Source organism: Astatotilapia calliptera, chromosome 2, assembly GCF_964374335.1.
Source record: "Astatotilapia calliptera chromosome 2, fAstCal68.1, whole genome shotgun sequence".
Classification (NCBI taxonomy): domain Eukaryota; kingdom Metazoa; phylum Chordata; class Actinopteri; order Cichliformes; family Cichlidae; genus Astatotilapia; species Astatotilapia calliptera.
Window position 1 is genome coordinate 31052147 of NC_137423.1, and position 16272 is coordinate 31068418.

At 39.5% G+C, this 16272-nt stretch overlaps 1 protein-coding gene across 1 annotated transcript in view; it reads right to left on the reverse strand.

The window, feature by feature from the left end:
• The window catches only part of trpc7b (transient receptor potential cation channel, subfamily C, member 7b), a 57966-nt gene that overhangs the window by 4659 nt on the left and 37035 nt on the right, over positions 1–16272 (reverse strand). Inside the window, exons 8-11 of the mRNA XM_026194502.2 lie at positions 5891–6086; positions 4454–4672; positions 1161–1241; positions 155–230 (exon numbers count right to left, since the gene is read on the reverse strand). Of these exons, the coding sequence (XP_026050287.1) occupies positions 155–230; positions 1161–1241; positions 4454–4672; positions 5891–6086 (572 nt within the window). The remainder of the gene's footprint in view (positions 1–154; positions 231–1160; positions 1242–4453; positions 4673–5890; positions 6087–16272) is intronic.

Consider the following 16272-nt stretch of genomic DNA (forward strand, 5'->3'; position numbering starts at 1 on the left):
TTTTTTAAGTGAACTGAATCTATTAAGACATTTTTATACATACTGTACCAATATGCAGAAAAGTTGAAAGCGTCTGAAAACTTTCCGAACCCAGTGTTCCTTAAGCACATAATGACACAATGAAAGTGGGCTTTAATGAAGAGGGAATTTTTACCTTCATTAACTTCATCACTCTCTCTGTCCACTTGAGCCTTAAGCACATAACGCTTAATCAGGCGCTTCATGATCTTCTATGAGAAAGAGAAGAAAAAGAAGATTAGACAAAGAGGACGTGTCAAGGGGATGTGACGACGGATGCTATATTTACCCAGTAAACTTCTCTGATTGCATATTTCAAAACTCATCCACGCTTGTGTGTAAACATAAGCACAAAGCTGTGAGGACAGTGAGTGAGTACTGTGCCTTTGAGATAGTAAGTGAGACACTGAGAATAAATCTGTGGCCAACAGGGATCTGCTGCAACTGTTTCCAAGCTTCAAGCTGTCAATTTCTGCATGTAGGCACTGTGAACATGGGTCAGTACTGGTCACCCCACATGTAGCATACATGCACACCACACCAATTGACATCTCACTTTTGTGTGTGGGTGTGTGTAGTGTAGTCTAGTAAAAAACACACAAAATAGGAGGCTTAAGACAAAAGTGGAGTCAGCCTATCAAGGAAGCTAGATTTCCCTCAGGGGAGAGGTGAAGAACAGACTAAGGTGGAAAGCATCTTTCCCCTTCTCAGTGTTATACTTTGAGCTCATTTACTGAGTGCCTACCTTCGATCTCTTTCAAACAGCTCATTAGAGGAATTTTCAGCCTTACCCTGTTTCTCTCTCTTCTCTTTTTACCTCTTCCTTTCAGTCAGTGCCCTTCCATTGAAACTTGAGAGATTTCTTCCTCTCCACCATCTCTACCTTATCTCTGTGTCTTCCTCACACCTTCTTTCTTCTGTGTCAGAATTTCCTCATTGCTTCCCTCTCCTTTCTCCTTCACTGTCATCACCCTGCAGCAAACCTTGCCCTCCCATCTAATACTATTCTCTTACATATTCCTTATGCTGTCTGTTTGTCTCCCATTTGATTCCTTTCTTGCCTCCATCAAAATTTTAAGTCTTGTCTCCTTATCACTCCACACATCCTGTGCTCTCTGTATCCAGTTCGGTCTCCATCTTACCTGGTATCTGGTGGGGTGTTTTCTAGCTTTTCTCTGGGTGAACTCTTCTCCAGGCCGTGGATAAGACTTGAAGCGTTCATCCTACAAGAGCAAGAAACAGATAGAAGAAGTCGAGTGTTAATGTCATATTTCAGGTTCTATGGATCATGTCAGACGGAAGCATTTGAAAAGGGTGTTAACGGAGGCATCATAGTGGCAAGATGGCAATAAAAGAAAGGCTAGGGCTTAGTGTTTATTAATATCTGCAGTTGAGATGTTTTAAAAGAGAAGGCAAAGAGAGTTGACTGCATAACCTTGCCAGAAAGAATCTTTATTAACTCACTCCTAAGTGCCTTTCATGTCTATGACCTTGCTTTATAGCATGTGTGTCACTTCAACACTGCAGTGTAAAAAAAATAAAGGGTATAAACTGAAGTGCGAACACATGCAACAAGCTGGTCTACAGTAAAAGCAGGAAACATCAAAAAGACCAAATGCTCAAAAGGAGACTAAGTTTAGCAATAAACAGATGAATAACCTATCCTATCCTATCCTAGAACTTCCGACAAGGCTTTAAGTTATGAAGCATCCGAGTGGATTCCAATAATCTTTTTTCTCCAAGAACAGATGAAATGTTTAACTGTAAAAAGACAACCCAAATTGTTTGAATAAAAATAAGACCATGCAAATAACTACTGTAACTTAATAAAAATGGGTTCCCTTTAAAATCAAACCAGAAGAACCCCTTAGCTAATGTTCGTTATGAGAGAGCATTTATCAAGATGAAAAGCTTGGTACTTCAGTTGTCAGTTTGAGCTCTCAGTGACTTTATGTTTTTTTTTTTTTTTTGCAGGGAAGTTCATCTTGTGAACTGGAGGAACAGCAACCGTGGCTCAGGGGGTTGGGAAGCGTATCTGTAACCGGAAGGTCGCCGGTTCGATCCCTGGGCTCTCTGTCCTGGTCGTTGTGTCCTTGGGCAAGACACTTTACCCTACCCTAATGTAAATATAATAATACGGTAACCACTGCAGCCAAGAAGAGAGCCTGACGAGCCCAGTTGTAAGTAAGCTATTAAGACTCGACTGTACACCGTGTTCGTGTTTTCCTCCGAAAACAATAAGTTCCGTTGGAGCAGCCTTTCAACGCCTCTCTCTGTCAAGAAAAGTTGACCCACACAACAAAGTAAAGCTATTTTTCGGCTACGGACCCGCCGTATTAGTCAGAGGTCCCTTTACTACAGTTCGGAGTCGCGGACCTTCAGTAATAGTAATAAATCACACAGCAATAGTACATTCACGTTGTTGTAAAAAGTATGATAATATATTAAGTAATCCAAAGTATTCAGAATACGTTACTGTCATTGAGTAACGTAACGGAATACGTTACAGAATACATTTTGGGGCATGTATTCTGTAATCTGTAGTGGAATACATTTTAAAAGTAACCTTCCCAACACTGCCTACTGGTGCTGGCCAGAGGGGCCGATGGCGCGAAATGGCAGCCTCGCTTCTGTCAGTCTGCCCCAGGGCAGCTGTGGCTACAACCGTAGCTTGCCTCCACCAGTGTATGAATGCGAGAGTGAATGAATAGTGGTATTGTAAAGCGCTTTGGGTGCCTTGAAAAGTGCTATATAAATCCAATCCATTATTATTATTATTATTATAGCATTTTTGCGCACTATTGTGAGGCAAATAAATATCTTTTTAATGTATTTTTTTTATCATTTCTTTATTGTACCATACACCCAGACATCTACTATTGTTTCAGACTCAGTGAGTGTGAGAAACACATATCTTATGCAGAGGTTTTACAAAGGCCAACTGACAGAGCTGAAATCTCTTTGGTGTGTTTTCTGTGATCTAGTCCCCATGCAGTAACCTGCTTTGTGGGTTTTTGCTGCCTCCAGCTACCTCATATTGAAATTAATTATCCCTACTGCTGTGAAAGGCAGTTAACCAAAGAGCACAAGAACGAACATGAACACCACCACAAAACAAACACTTACCGAATGAACACAAGTACACACAATTTATGAGCATATGCTTTTTGAATCTAAAGTGATTAGCTTCACGTTTCTTAAACGGCACCAAAACATACACCATCCACTACGAAGATACAGACACAGAAAGAGCAGGCTGCCTTTTCCTAATCTCAGCTGACATTTTACACAGTACTGTAGACTGGTGCAAGCTCGTGTATCGATCGCTTGCTGTACTTCCTCGGCTCGGCTGTGAAACTGTCAGAAAACTTTAGGCGCTCACAGAAGCACCGGGGTGTAACCCATCTTGTCCTGCCTGAGCATTTGAGCAGACGCGGGTAAAGCTAATAGCCTGCCTAATAGCCTAGCTGAGGTGCTGAGGTGAGCCATTTGAGTTTAGGGATCAGGCAGCAGAAATGCCTGCAGAAAACACCAGCACCAAGACTGATTGCGCATTAAATGGTCTATAATATTTTTGTCACACGAGGCATTTTTGTCATTGCAGTGATTTTTATTTAGAAGCGCAAATCATAAGAGGAACAAAGTGTGAAACGGAACTAGATGTAATTTCTAGACTTGCAGTGGGAATATCCTACATTTCCTCTGGGGTTCCTGGTTTGCCTGTGTGCATTCTCCAATTACAGTTGCTAAAGATTCAGTATTTGATGATCATTATACAAATAACTGACCCATATGGGCAACTCCACTGAGGATTGTGGTGGGTGTAATCAGCGTTTATTGCCCCTTCATTGATTTTTAGCAGTTTAACTACTTCCATGTAGGAAAATAACAATTGCGCTTTAGCCAGAAAGGATCCTGTCAGCAGAAAAATGGATAAAAAAAGCACTGCATTTGTAGCAGTAAATATTAAATTTAGTGCTAGAAACCAAACCAAACCAAAACTTGACTACAGTTGTTAAAAAAACTGAAACAAGTTGCTTACAAAATGTATCACTAACAATCAAAGGAGCTTGCAAAGAAAAGCGTCTGGACTTCTTTAAGTTACTTGAAGACGTTTCACCTCTCATCCGAGAGGCTTCTTCAGTTCTACGATCAAATGGTGGAGAGTCCCAGATATAAACCTAGTGGGAGTATCCCCCCACAGAGGGACAAAAGGACCCCCTGATGATCCTTTGCAAGCTCCTTTGACTACGATGACCTGGATGACTGAGAACCTTCACAGACATATCACTAACAATCAGTTTAAAAGAAATAGTCTATTATTAAATGGCTTTGGCAGCTAGGTTTGGAAAATCATTAATTAACCATGAATCACAATGTCATTAGCAGTTTGCCAAACATGTGTAAAATAATCAAATATAGTAAAAACACTGACCTTGGTCTGGGAGTTGAGCATGCCCATCTCCACCTCATTACGGTGATGGCCGTTGGCCTTGCAGAGGTGAATCAGACAGGACTTGATCCTTAGGGCCAAGTAATAGAAGGACTTAGGGCTGGGAACGAGGTTAAAGGGGGCGGGTAAGGTGCGGCCCTCATCAAAGTAGGAGAGCCAAAGCTTAGCTCGAGCAAACTTCCACTCCACATCGGCATCCTCCTGCAGAGGCAGACAGAAAGAAATCAGGTATCCAGTATCTCAAATTATTAGAAACCTTTAAAACCTTTAAATATCAAAATTTGTTTGGTTATACCCCTAAATATCAAATTTGCCCAAAATGTTGACTTTAACTATGTAACTTACATAACTGTTATTTAATTTTTTTTGTAATGTGTCAAATGAAATATTTTCGATGGGAATATATACCAAGCACATTTTTGTTAATGATTATTTGAATAAATAAAACTTTGATTTCATATATTCCAGTTGCATTTCACTCAAAATTATTGCTTAATGTTTATTGAGGGTGAAGAATGATTTTTTCAGCTTAACTATCTCAGGTAAGAAAGACGGCAATAAAAGAAAGGCTAGGGCTTAGTGTTTATTAATATCTGCAGTTGAGATGTTTTAAAAGAGAAGGCAAAGAGAGTTGACTGCATACCCTTGCTAGAAAGAATCTTTATTAACTCACTCCTAAGTGCCTTTCATGTCTATGACCTTGCTTTGTAGCATGTGTGTCACTTCAACACTGCAGTGTAAAAAAAATAAAGGGTATAAACTGAAGTGCGAACACATGCAACAAGCTGGTCTACAGTAAAGGCAGGGAACATCAAAAAGACCAAATGCTCAAAAGGAGACTAAGTTTAGCAATAAACAGATGAATAATAATCCTAGAACCTATCCTATCCTATCCTATCCTATCCTATCCTATCCTAGAACTTCCGACAAGGCTTTAAGTTATGAAGCATCCGAGTGGGTTCCAATAATCTTTTTTCTCCAAGAACAGATGAAATGTTTAACTGTAAAAAGACAACCCAAATTGTCTGAATGATGATTATTTGAATAAATAAAACTTTGATTTCATATATTCCAGTTGCATTTCACTCAAAATTATTGCTTAATGTTTATTGAAGGTGAAGAATGATTTTTTTCATCTTAAATATCTCAGGTAAGAAAGTAAGTATTCATTTTTAGAACAAGCGTGACAAAAATCAGAAATGTAAAAATTATTTTAAAACCTTTTGGGTTTTTCTGGGATACTCATTTTATTATGCGTTTGATGTTTTTACTTGTTGCCACTGTATTGATCTCTTTGTTTTTTTAAGTAATGGTGCAATTCTCCTGCAGGCACAATCAGACACTCATACAAATGAACCTTATTGACTTGTTTACAATATTACACCCTTTTTCCATTGATCAACTATCCTGTTTTTGTACCTCTATCTCCTGGTAAGAGCTGTTGATCATGGCAATGAGCATGTTGAGAAGAACTACCACCATAGTGACATTATAGACTCCGTACAGCACGTAGCCAATGTTCTCTATGAACTTATGGTCATACTTCAGCACCACCGAAATCACTTCAGACAGCCCGAAGATTGACCAGAAAAGAGTCTTGAAACTCTCCTCTACCCTGCAGGAACAGAGAGAGATGTTGTAGCAGTCAGGAAATCAGCACATGCCAGTGACTACACATACAAAGCCCAACGCGTTACCAGCTAATTGCTGTTTCAGTCACACACATGCAAACACATGAAATGCATTTTAATGTTGTGGGATTTGTGAGGTGGCACTGATGAAATACCTGGTGAGTCATGTCCAATTTGAACACATTGCTACCCCATTTAGATCTCTCTCACACACACAAACACACACAAACACACTTATCTATAAATACAACCATATAGCACTGTATGTACCACACAAAGCAACACATCGAAAAAGCAGGGAAAAGTTCAGCTCCACAGTTTGAAAGATTGGTTTATAAATCTCTGTTCATTAAATTCTCAGCCTAGTCCTTCATCGACCTTTATTCAAAATAGAAACGTCGCTGCACTTAATATAAAAAAAAAAAGATTTAAGATGAATGTGCATGTGATCCTTTCGGGGGTGTCAAGGTTATATCTAGAAAGAAAACATTTAAACTCAAATGCATTCAACGTTTTTAGGAATAATGGAAGTGAAATAAGTTTTTTCACGTTAAATGTCATACTGAATTATACTTCTCACTCTTGTGGTTGATGTATAATTCTTAACTCCACTTGACTCTACCTCTGACATTTAAGTATGATAACTGAAGCATGGCTAATGTTTCATTTAAAGCGTATAGTGCTTTGCTGTTTCTACTGAGATCCACACTCAAACTCTCAGTTCTGCCTGGAGGATCATTCTCTCACACTGACCCAATATGTGTTTAAGGGCCAGAGGGCTGAGAAAGGAAAACAAGGTGTAAAAAAAAAAAAAAAAAAAAAAAGCACAAAGCTGTGAGATCTCTGAACATTGACATTCATGAATATGTCTGCTGTTAAATATTCCACGAGTGGTATGCATGGGCTTGAGATGGCAGAGGGGGGCTCAGTGGGAAGGAGGGAGACGCCTGGTTGGATTGCTGGAGGGGTTGGTGGTGGGAGGAAGCTGTGGAATAGAAGATCTGTAGGTTCCTGGTTGAGAGCTATGGGTGTCATCCAAATTATCTTCTTTCAAAGAGACAGTGTTTCATTGGCACACAGAAAGGTAGGTGATGGCACCTGCTGGTGGCAAACAAGACACTCGCATGCATACCAAGATAGAAGCAGACAGAAACACACACAGACAGACTTTTTCCTCCTCTCTATCACATGTAAAAAACAGACTCCTTTGGGTACCTCAGGAATAACCTTTCAAGAAGAAAGCCAAACATACTCTTTAACCTTCAACACCAGATCAGTGAATTTGTCTGTGTGCTCTATCTCTTAAACTCAGATAGAAGATATCTAAGAATATCTTCTATCATTGCCCTCCATACTTACTTCCAGAAAACATTAGCCAGTGCGCAAAAATAACCTGAAAACCATTCTGGAATTACTTAAATACTACGAGAAACTGTTACAGTCTCATTGTTGCATCATGTTTTGCGTCGATCAACCTTGCACATTGTTGCTGCTGATTAGAAATGCTCCTCTTTAATGACTCGTTTTTTCATGCTGGCCTCTAAATATTGGCATGCAGTCACTATTGTTTTGTGCTGCTCTGATGATAGCTGAATAGTGTATATATGAGCAGCTAACCACATGGCAACAGCTTAATGCATTTAGGCATGTAGACATGGTCAAGATGCCATATTTAGGTTCAAACTGGGCATGGGAATGATGGGAAGAAAAGTGATTTAAGTGACGTTGAATGTGGCATGGTTATTGGTGTCTGAATGGCTGCTGTGAGTATTTCAGAAACTGCTGATCTACTGTGATTTTTCCACAAAACCATCTCTAGGCTTTACTATGAATGATCAAAAAAAGAGAGTAAATATCCAGTGAGCAGTAAAGCTTTGGGTTAAAATGCTTTGTTGATGTCAGAGGTTGGAGGAGAATCACCAGACTGCTTCGACCTGATAGGAGGGCAACAATAACTCAGATAACCACTCTGCATACCAAGGTATGCAGAAGAGGGTCTCTGAGCACACAACACGTCAAACCTTGAATCAGACCACACCACCTGCTACTCTTGACAGCTAAGAACAAAAAATTGTGGCCAAGAGTGTACCCAGGGTTAACCCCTTCCTATTTATTTTATATATCAACCGTCTGACTCAGTGTTATAAATGCTCATTTTCACTGTTATGCTGATGTCATAGCCATGTACCGATCTTTTGATGTATGCATCTGTTTATCACGGAGCACTCATCACAAACCCTAAAGCTACAGTTTGCTGACAATTTTCTGTGTTATTGTTATGGCTCATTTATTTAACATTATACCCTTTTTAGTAAGCTACATGAGGCACTTTAGAGTTGTCATGATTCAAGCAAATGGAAATTTTAACAGGTTCAGGAACATATCACTATGCATCAAGTAAGCAATTTCCTCTGTACTCTCAATGTAAATATACATATCAGGAACAACGTGGAAGCATGCAAATATCTGCCCCCATCTCATCAGGATACTTAATAAGTACTTGGGAAAATGTGCATCGTACAGAGGGGTACAAATTACTGGCATAAGCATCAACATATTGCAGTGGCATCAATGACTGAAGGTGTCTGTAAAGAGAAACACATTGAAAAGCATTTACAGCAGTTCTTAGGTGGTTTTCTTCTTTGTGTTGTTACGATAGAGGCTCCAGGCATCAGACAGGCAATTGCTCTGAGGGGAAGGCTCTTTTCAACAGTATCATCTCCTCACTCACTATTCACGTCACACACATCCAGAAGCCAATCGTGCAATCAGGAGAGGAGAGGAAGGTGATTTTGGTGGACTTCCCTTGAAAACCTGTTATTTTGATCCTTCTCTCTTTTAATAATGGCTTGTCACTTATCTGAAGCCTCTCTTTCAAGATTAAAAAACACACACACACACACAGACTTTCCTGTCTTTGAAATTTGAAAGAAAACAAAAAGGAGGACAATTATCTTCTCTAGATCATATTGTATCCCAATTATCTTTGAAATCAAATTATTCTTCCAATTATTCTTCCAGGTCTCCTTTCTGGCACTGTGAAATGCTCACTCGATTTAGATTTTCATGTCCCTAAAATTCAAGTACAGATAATGATGAAGGGCATTGTTCCAGCTAACATTAAGGCCCCATTATACCAGACATTCACAGGAACACACACAATTAAAATCTAGCACTCGTTACACAGTAGACTATTTATATTCCATGTCCATCTGTTTGCCTAGGCAGATTGTGAGTTTAACATAACATCCAAAAATGTGGGTGATATTTACAAGTGGACAGTGTCAGTGAAAGTGAACCCCTTCTTGTCATGTCAACTATGTAAAAATATAAGGCTACATACATGCCCCTCACTTCTATCAACCCTTATGTGAATTGAACATGGAGTCACATGTAGAGTATTTAAGCGAGCTGCATTTCTTTTATACTGGATTATACTGATGCATGGGCAGCCAGTGTCGCTGTGCATCCTCATTTGTTTTGCTTGCTTTGTTTTCAGCTTATTTAATTCACTCAAATCTGTGTGAGATGCCTCTCAGGGAGAAAGTGCAATTATGGAGAATTTAAATGTATCCTTGGAGATCAACGGGACTGATAAATTTGAATTTGTGTTTCGCTAATGTCAGCTAAGGTTCCGGTCATGTGTGTATTATTTAATACCCTGTTACGGAGATGGATGAGATGCTTGGTGCTCTGGATAATGGAACATTTTTTAGCAACCTAAGAATCAGATTATTTCATTTCAAACCAGTGTGTCTGTATGTGTGTGTGTGTGTGCGTGTGTTTTACAATAGGGTTGTACAATAGGCAGTGAATCAGCAGGGACAGTCGGCATCTTGAAACGGCTATGAATTGTGTGTTATTATCTGTTATTAAGAGTGGCAGCTCCCTGTAGGCTGCATGCAGCATGACGACTACACCACACATGTACAGATACTCACACACAACAGTGTTTCCATCAAGCCAACACTCTTCTCTGACTTGTATCCATCACTTTAAAAGACATTACATTAACATTTAACCTCATTCATATCCTGGAGAGGTGCTCTAACCTTAAATTAAGTCTTCAATCTAAAAATTCGGGAGTTTTTGTCCCCAGAAAGACGCTCATTTGCCGCAGTGTGACTATGTAATCAGATTTATGTCCCCACAACATCAGCAGTGAAAGTACACACACACACACACACACACACACACACACACACACACACACACACACACACACACACACACACACACACACACACACACACAATCTCGCTCTTTCTCTCTCCCTCCTTACCACACTCATGCTGCCTGGATATGTGTGTGGGAGACTGGTGAGTCACCTCGGCTCTGCAGGAGCAGCCCCAAACCCAATCACCAGCAGGCCCAAATCAACCTCTCTGCCCCAGAGACATGCTCTCAGTCTCTCTCTCTGTCTCTCTTGCGTTATGCTTGGAACTCTCGTTGTCTTTGCTCCTCCTCTCCTGCTATCATCTTTGTCTCTTGTTTAGCTGCTCTATCACTCTCCCCTATTTTCTCATTATATTGCCATTGCCATTGCTTTTATATCTTTCTCCACATCGTCCTCTCTCCCTCCCACTCGCTATTTCCATCTTTCATCCCTACAGCTTTTAGCTATTTCTGTCACTCAATCTATTCTTTTGATGTATACGTTTCTTTTTTCAATATTTTTCTCCTCGTGTATTTCTCATCGTTGTTTAACCTGCAGCAATACTTTCACTGGCCAAATGAATAAATGTAAATGTAGCCAACTGTTCCCCTTTCTGTGTCTCTGAATCTTTCTGACTCTCTCTCTCTGTCTGCCCTTCAGTCATTAGTAATATATTAAATTCTCCTTCCCAATCACTACTCCTCTACTCTCCTCAGTTCTCCTCTTCTTTCCCCTCCTCAGTTCTCCTCTCTTCTTCTCTCCTATCCTCTCTTGTTCTGCAAACAGATAAGTGCTCAGACAAATACAGATTAAACATCTTTAAATAGAAAATTCTGTTTAACTTTCTACCTATTACACCAAAAGAGCTGTCACTATGGTGACAAAAGGGTGGGACACTTCCCACCTCAGGTTTTAATGACTGAACGAATGCCACTCCTAAGAGATTCCTGCATGTGTGTACGTGTGCTTGTTGCTGTTTCTGATACACAAACAACAAAGCAGTGGGGAAAAAAGCATGGGGAAGTGAACAAAAACAAAAACACAGACTGAATCTGTGTGTCTGTTTATGAGTGTGTTCACACTGGTGTGACAGACAGTGAGATACAAAATGAGGCAGAAAGTGAGCAACGCAAAACAGGGATGTGCTGGTGTGTATCTTCAGGCAAGCTGTGATAGAAATCTTATTAAGCAGGGAATACAAGACCACAAGATGAGCAATTAAGAGGCTTTTGCTAGTGAATCAAGCACAAGATCAACTTTTTTAATTTGCTTGTTCCCTCACTGTCTGTCTGTTTTTCTGCCGCTGTGTCAGTGTACGGTTTATACTATTTCATAAGCATTGGCACTGTTTGGTTATGAAAATGTGTGATATCGGTTACGTTCTTTCTTTGCACTTTTCATTTACCAGTAAAAATGTGAACTGGTCGTTTGTTAATTCTTTCCCTGAAGCTGCAAATATCTCGTCATAGCTTAGCAAAGAAGGCAAGCTTTGAGTTTCTCCACATGTTATAGAAGTGTGTATTAGACAAAGGTCTAGGAGAAAGAATTTTATTTATTATGATCACAACTCTAGCAAATTAATTACCTTCATAAGAAAAAATAGCCTGCCATTTTTGTTGGTCAGTACTTTCTTTTTGTTTAAGTAGCATAGTCAGTATGGACATTTGTATATATTAAAATATGTGTCCTTGTTGACGAAGAAGAGAACCCACCAGCACAACAAAAGCTACAGAATGAAGATGGAGACCAATGCAACTGCCACGACAGCACCTACACAACTCACTGATCAAAAAAATCAGTAGTGGAGTTGAGAAAGGAAGTACTTTGTACTAATAATAGTACCAATGTTAAATCCTACTGTAACATTAGGAGGCTACTCAGCAACCATCCCAGCATTTTAGTCTGTGTTTTCTAAATAAAATATAATGTTAATATTTTAAATAAACAACCTGATTTAAAATTATTTTAAAATCAATGAGTTTATGTCCAATTTTCTGTTCAAATTCAATTGAATATTTTTTATAATGCACCAAATCACAACATCAGTCACCTCAAAGCACTTTATGTAGTAAGGTATAAACCCTACATGTACAAGTATGTGAAATAATCCTTTTGGTTGTGTTGTTTTAAATTAGGGGTTTAAAAGTCATAACAAAGAATCAAGTATTTACTGGTATTGATATAGGCCATTCAATTTCTGCTATCATTACATCCTTTGTTTAAAAAAATCAGCCTGAAACATCATCATTCAAAAGGGCTTCTTCTTTAAAAATCAATAGCAAATGTCTGGAAATTATACTGGAGCGTTAGCCTAATGAAATGAAGCTTCTTAATGTAGCTGAAATTAAATGAATTTCATTGCAAACAATTATTGTCAGACAGCAAAATTTCAGATGGACTAAATCTCACCAGAGGGAAATTGAATGCTTGACATAATTTGTCATGATAATGGAAGATGTTACTGAAAAACACTGAATACTGCCAGAAAGTCTAAAGCATTGCCACTGACATTTCAAATCCCTTACTGGTCACAGCACATGAATGAATTCTTTCTCTGTTACTTTTGTGCCTCTCTTCTTTCTGTCGGGCTCGCCTTAATTATAATTGTGTCTCCCCTTCTTATTTTGACATTCAGATGTGCTTGACTGGTAAAGGCTGAACATGACACATCTGCCTCGCCTTCAGAGCTAATAAATTCTCCCTTTTGCTCTCACTTTGACTCTGACGTCTCTCACACAACCTCTTATCTACTATACACACATCCCCTTTCTTCCACAAAGATCCCTCTCTCCTCTCTACCCCTCCACTCCCGTACATCACCTCAGACCTTCTTTCATGGTTCCTTTGTTTTTTCCTCTTCCTCTCCAAAAATCCCCCCAGTCTGCACTTTGTTTTCAAACTCCTGCCTGCATCTTCAGGCATGTAAATCTAAGTGCTATTTTTTACTCTCCTCTTTGGCCTGATTCTCATCACTGCTGGTTCTTCTCTGTTCACGCTGCATTATACCTTATGCATTATCACTTTATATACACGTTTAGTCTCGGATGCCTCTCATCTTGTATTTATGTGTGGCATTACAAATGAAATACACACTCTTATAAAAGCAACTTCAATATGGTGACATGCCTTTAAAGGTCATTATGGTATATAAAATTTAAGTGAATTGGCAATAATGATCAAATGCTGAAAAAAATGTAGGTAACAGGATTTATTTCACAGTACTTGCATTCTGATTTCTTCCCACCTTGTCAAACGATAATGCTGAGTCTCTGCTAAGCCTGTGTGGTTGCTCAGTCTGCGTGACCTTCTCTCATTCTCTCCTGTTGTCTCTCTCCCTTCTTCTTCTTCCTCCTTTGTCTACGTATTCTGGCTGGTCTCCCGCGTTTTGCCTGAACAACGAGCCAAGCCAAAAACACCCTCCTCTGCAACGTTCCCTATGGTTCTCTTCTCATCCCTCATCCCTGCCATCTTCCTCTGTCCTCCTCTTCTACATTCACTTACTTTGTTGCACTGCTGTTAGCCGTCCCTGTGATTCTGCTACATTTATTCCACTGTTTTACTTCACCATTTGTATACTGTAATCGACATTTTGATTTTGATTTTCAAGGTCCTTGACACACCGCTATGTCTTTCTGTTTTAGTTTTCCCGTAAGATTTAATCCCATCTCCATCCATCTCATTTTATTCAGCTTTTACCTTCCCTGTCCTTCTCGCCTCTGTTTTCTTCCATGTCTGTGCAGTGTTGTCATGCATGACTAACTGGAAAATAGAGGCAGGTCCAGGGCTCTATCGCCACTGCCCAAATCAAAAGCGTGTGTGTGTGTGTGTGTGTGTGTGTGTGTGTGTGTAAACTGATTTGTACATAAATGTTTGTAATGTCTGTATAAGCACCTAGTATGTAAACACAAACACAGCAAGGATGTGTGTGTGTGTGTGTGTTACAGTGTATTTGCACTTGTGAAAAAATAACTGTGTGGGCTCTTAACAAAGAGCTTTTTGGGTTTTTTGTTTTTTTAAATGTGTGAGTCAGAAGTGTCTTCACACCTCAGGAGATAGGGTCCGGTGTGTGGCTATTACAGCTCAGTCCCCATTAAGCCTTATCAAGCTGTGTGTTTATGTGAGTCAGTTTTTGCTCTAGTGTCACTGAGTATATATGTGTGAGGAAAAACGATATCCTCAGCTTCACTCCTCTCTCATATGCTGCTTCTTCCTTTCACATCCCTCCCACTGTGTCCCAGCTTGAGTAGTACACCTTTTGCTGCAGAGACTAGCAGAGTACTTAAATTACCTTTTCGTCGTAACGACTAACACAATAGTTTTACAATTCAAGTGAGCAGTTTTATACTTTTTCAAAAAAGAAATCTGTTACTGTTAATATTTGCCCCCATTTTCCTGTCTCTTTTGTGGCAGATAGTGCCATATAAGCAGAAGATATCCAATTTTGCTCTTGTGTCAGCGCACATGTGTACTTCAGCCAGTGATATGGGACAGATAAAAGCATTTATGTAGTTGAAGTATTAGCTTCATTTTAGAGTTTTTGAGTGGAAACTTTACAGTGAAATGTAAATTATCTCGAGGTGACAAGTGTCTGCCAGCTGAGAGAGCTGAAAGAGAACCATTTCTAATTTTTAAGAAGCACCAGTAAACTAAGTACAGCTTCACAACACAAGCAGAGAGGCCCATTGAGTATAACAGCTCCCTTTTAGAAAGCTAATGCTGTTACTTTGAGGGCAATTGAGATCCTTGTCACTCATCACGTGGTGGAGAAGATGCTGCCATTGTCAACTCGCCATTTAGTAGTGTAGAGTTACAGGAGAGAAGATTTTTGCCAAAGATCTCTTAATAATATGAACATAGATTAAGTGTTTTCTTGCTACTATCTAAATGCTGAGATGCCCTCAGAAATTCATTTACCAGGTATACCTGCTTAGCTGCTCATCAATGCAAATGTCTATCATCCATGTGGCAGTGACTCAATCCGCTTAGGCATGTAGACAAGATCAGGACAATCTGCTGAAGTTCAAACCGAGCATCTAAAAGGGGAAGAAAGGTGACTTTTAATCTGACTATTTCAGAAACTGCGGATCTACTGGGATTTTTCCTGCACAACCATTTCTATGGTTTACAGAATGGTCTGAAAAAGAAATATCCAGTGGGTGACAGTTCTCTTGGCATCCTTGTTGATGCTAGAGGTCAGAGGAGGATGGAAAGACTGCTTCGAGCTGATAAGATAATAACTCAGATAACTACTTATTACAACCAAGATATGCACAAGAGCATTGAGTGCACAGCATGTTGAATCTTGAAGCAGATGGGCTACATAAGTAGAACACATTGCATGCCACTTCTGCCAGCTAAACCAGGAAACTGAGGCTACAATTTGTACTGACTCACTAAAATTCAGCAACAGAAGATTGAAAAAATGTTGCCTGGTTGCAAGGACCCTGGACGCATGGATTCTGGCTTTTATCAACAATTCAGGCTGGCAGTGGTGGTGTAACTATGTGGGGGCTTTTTTGGCATACTATGGGCCCTTAGTACATTTGAAGAATTTAAATACCACATCCCACCTGAGCATTGTTGCTAATCATGACCATCCATTTAAAAAAAACTATTTTTTATCACTTTTTAAAAGTTCTGTTTCTTCGTTATTCTGTTTTTTTCCCCTCTGGGACCGTGTGTACATCATTTCGTTCCACCTCATGTAAACATGTGATGCGAATGACAATAAAGCTCCTTGAATCCTTGAATGAGCTCAATACACTGAAATGGCTCTTTTAGACAAGGTCACCAGATTTGAGTCTAATGAGAGATTTACATTCTCAAAGTACAGTTGCCAAATCTGCAGCAACTATGTAATGCTATCATGTCAATATGTTACAAAATCTCTGAGGAATGTTTCCGGCACCTTGTTGAATCTGTGCCATGAAGAAATAAGGCAGTTCTGAAGCAAAACAGGGCTCAACCCCTACAAACAAGCTGTATATAAGAAGTGGCCGGTGACTGTATTTAAA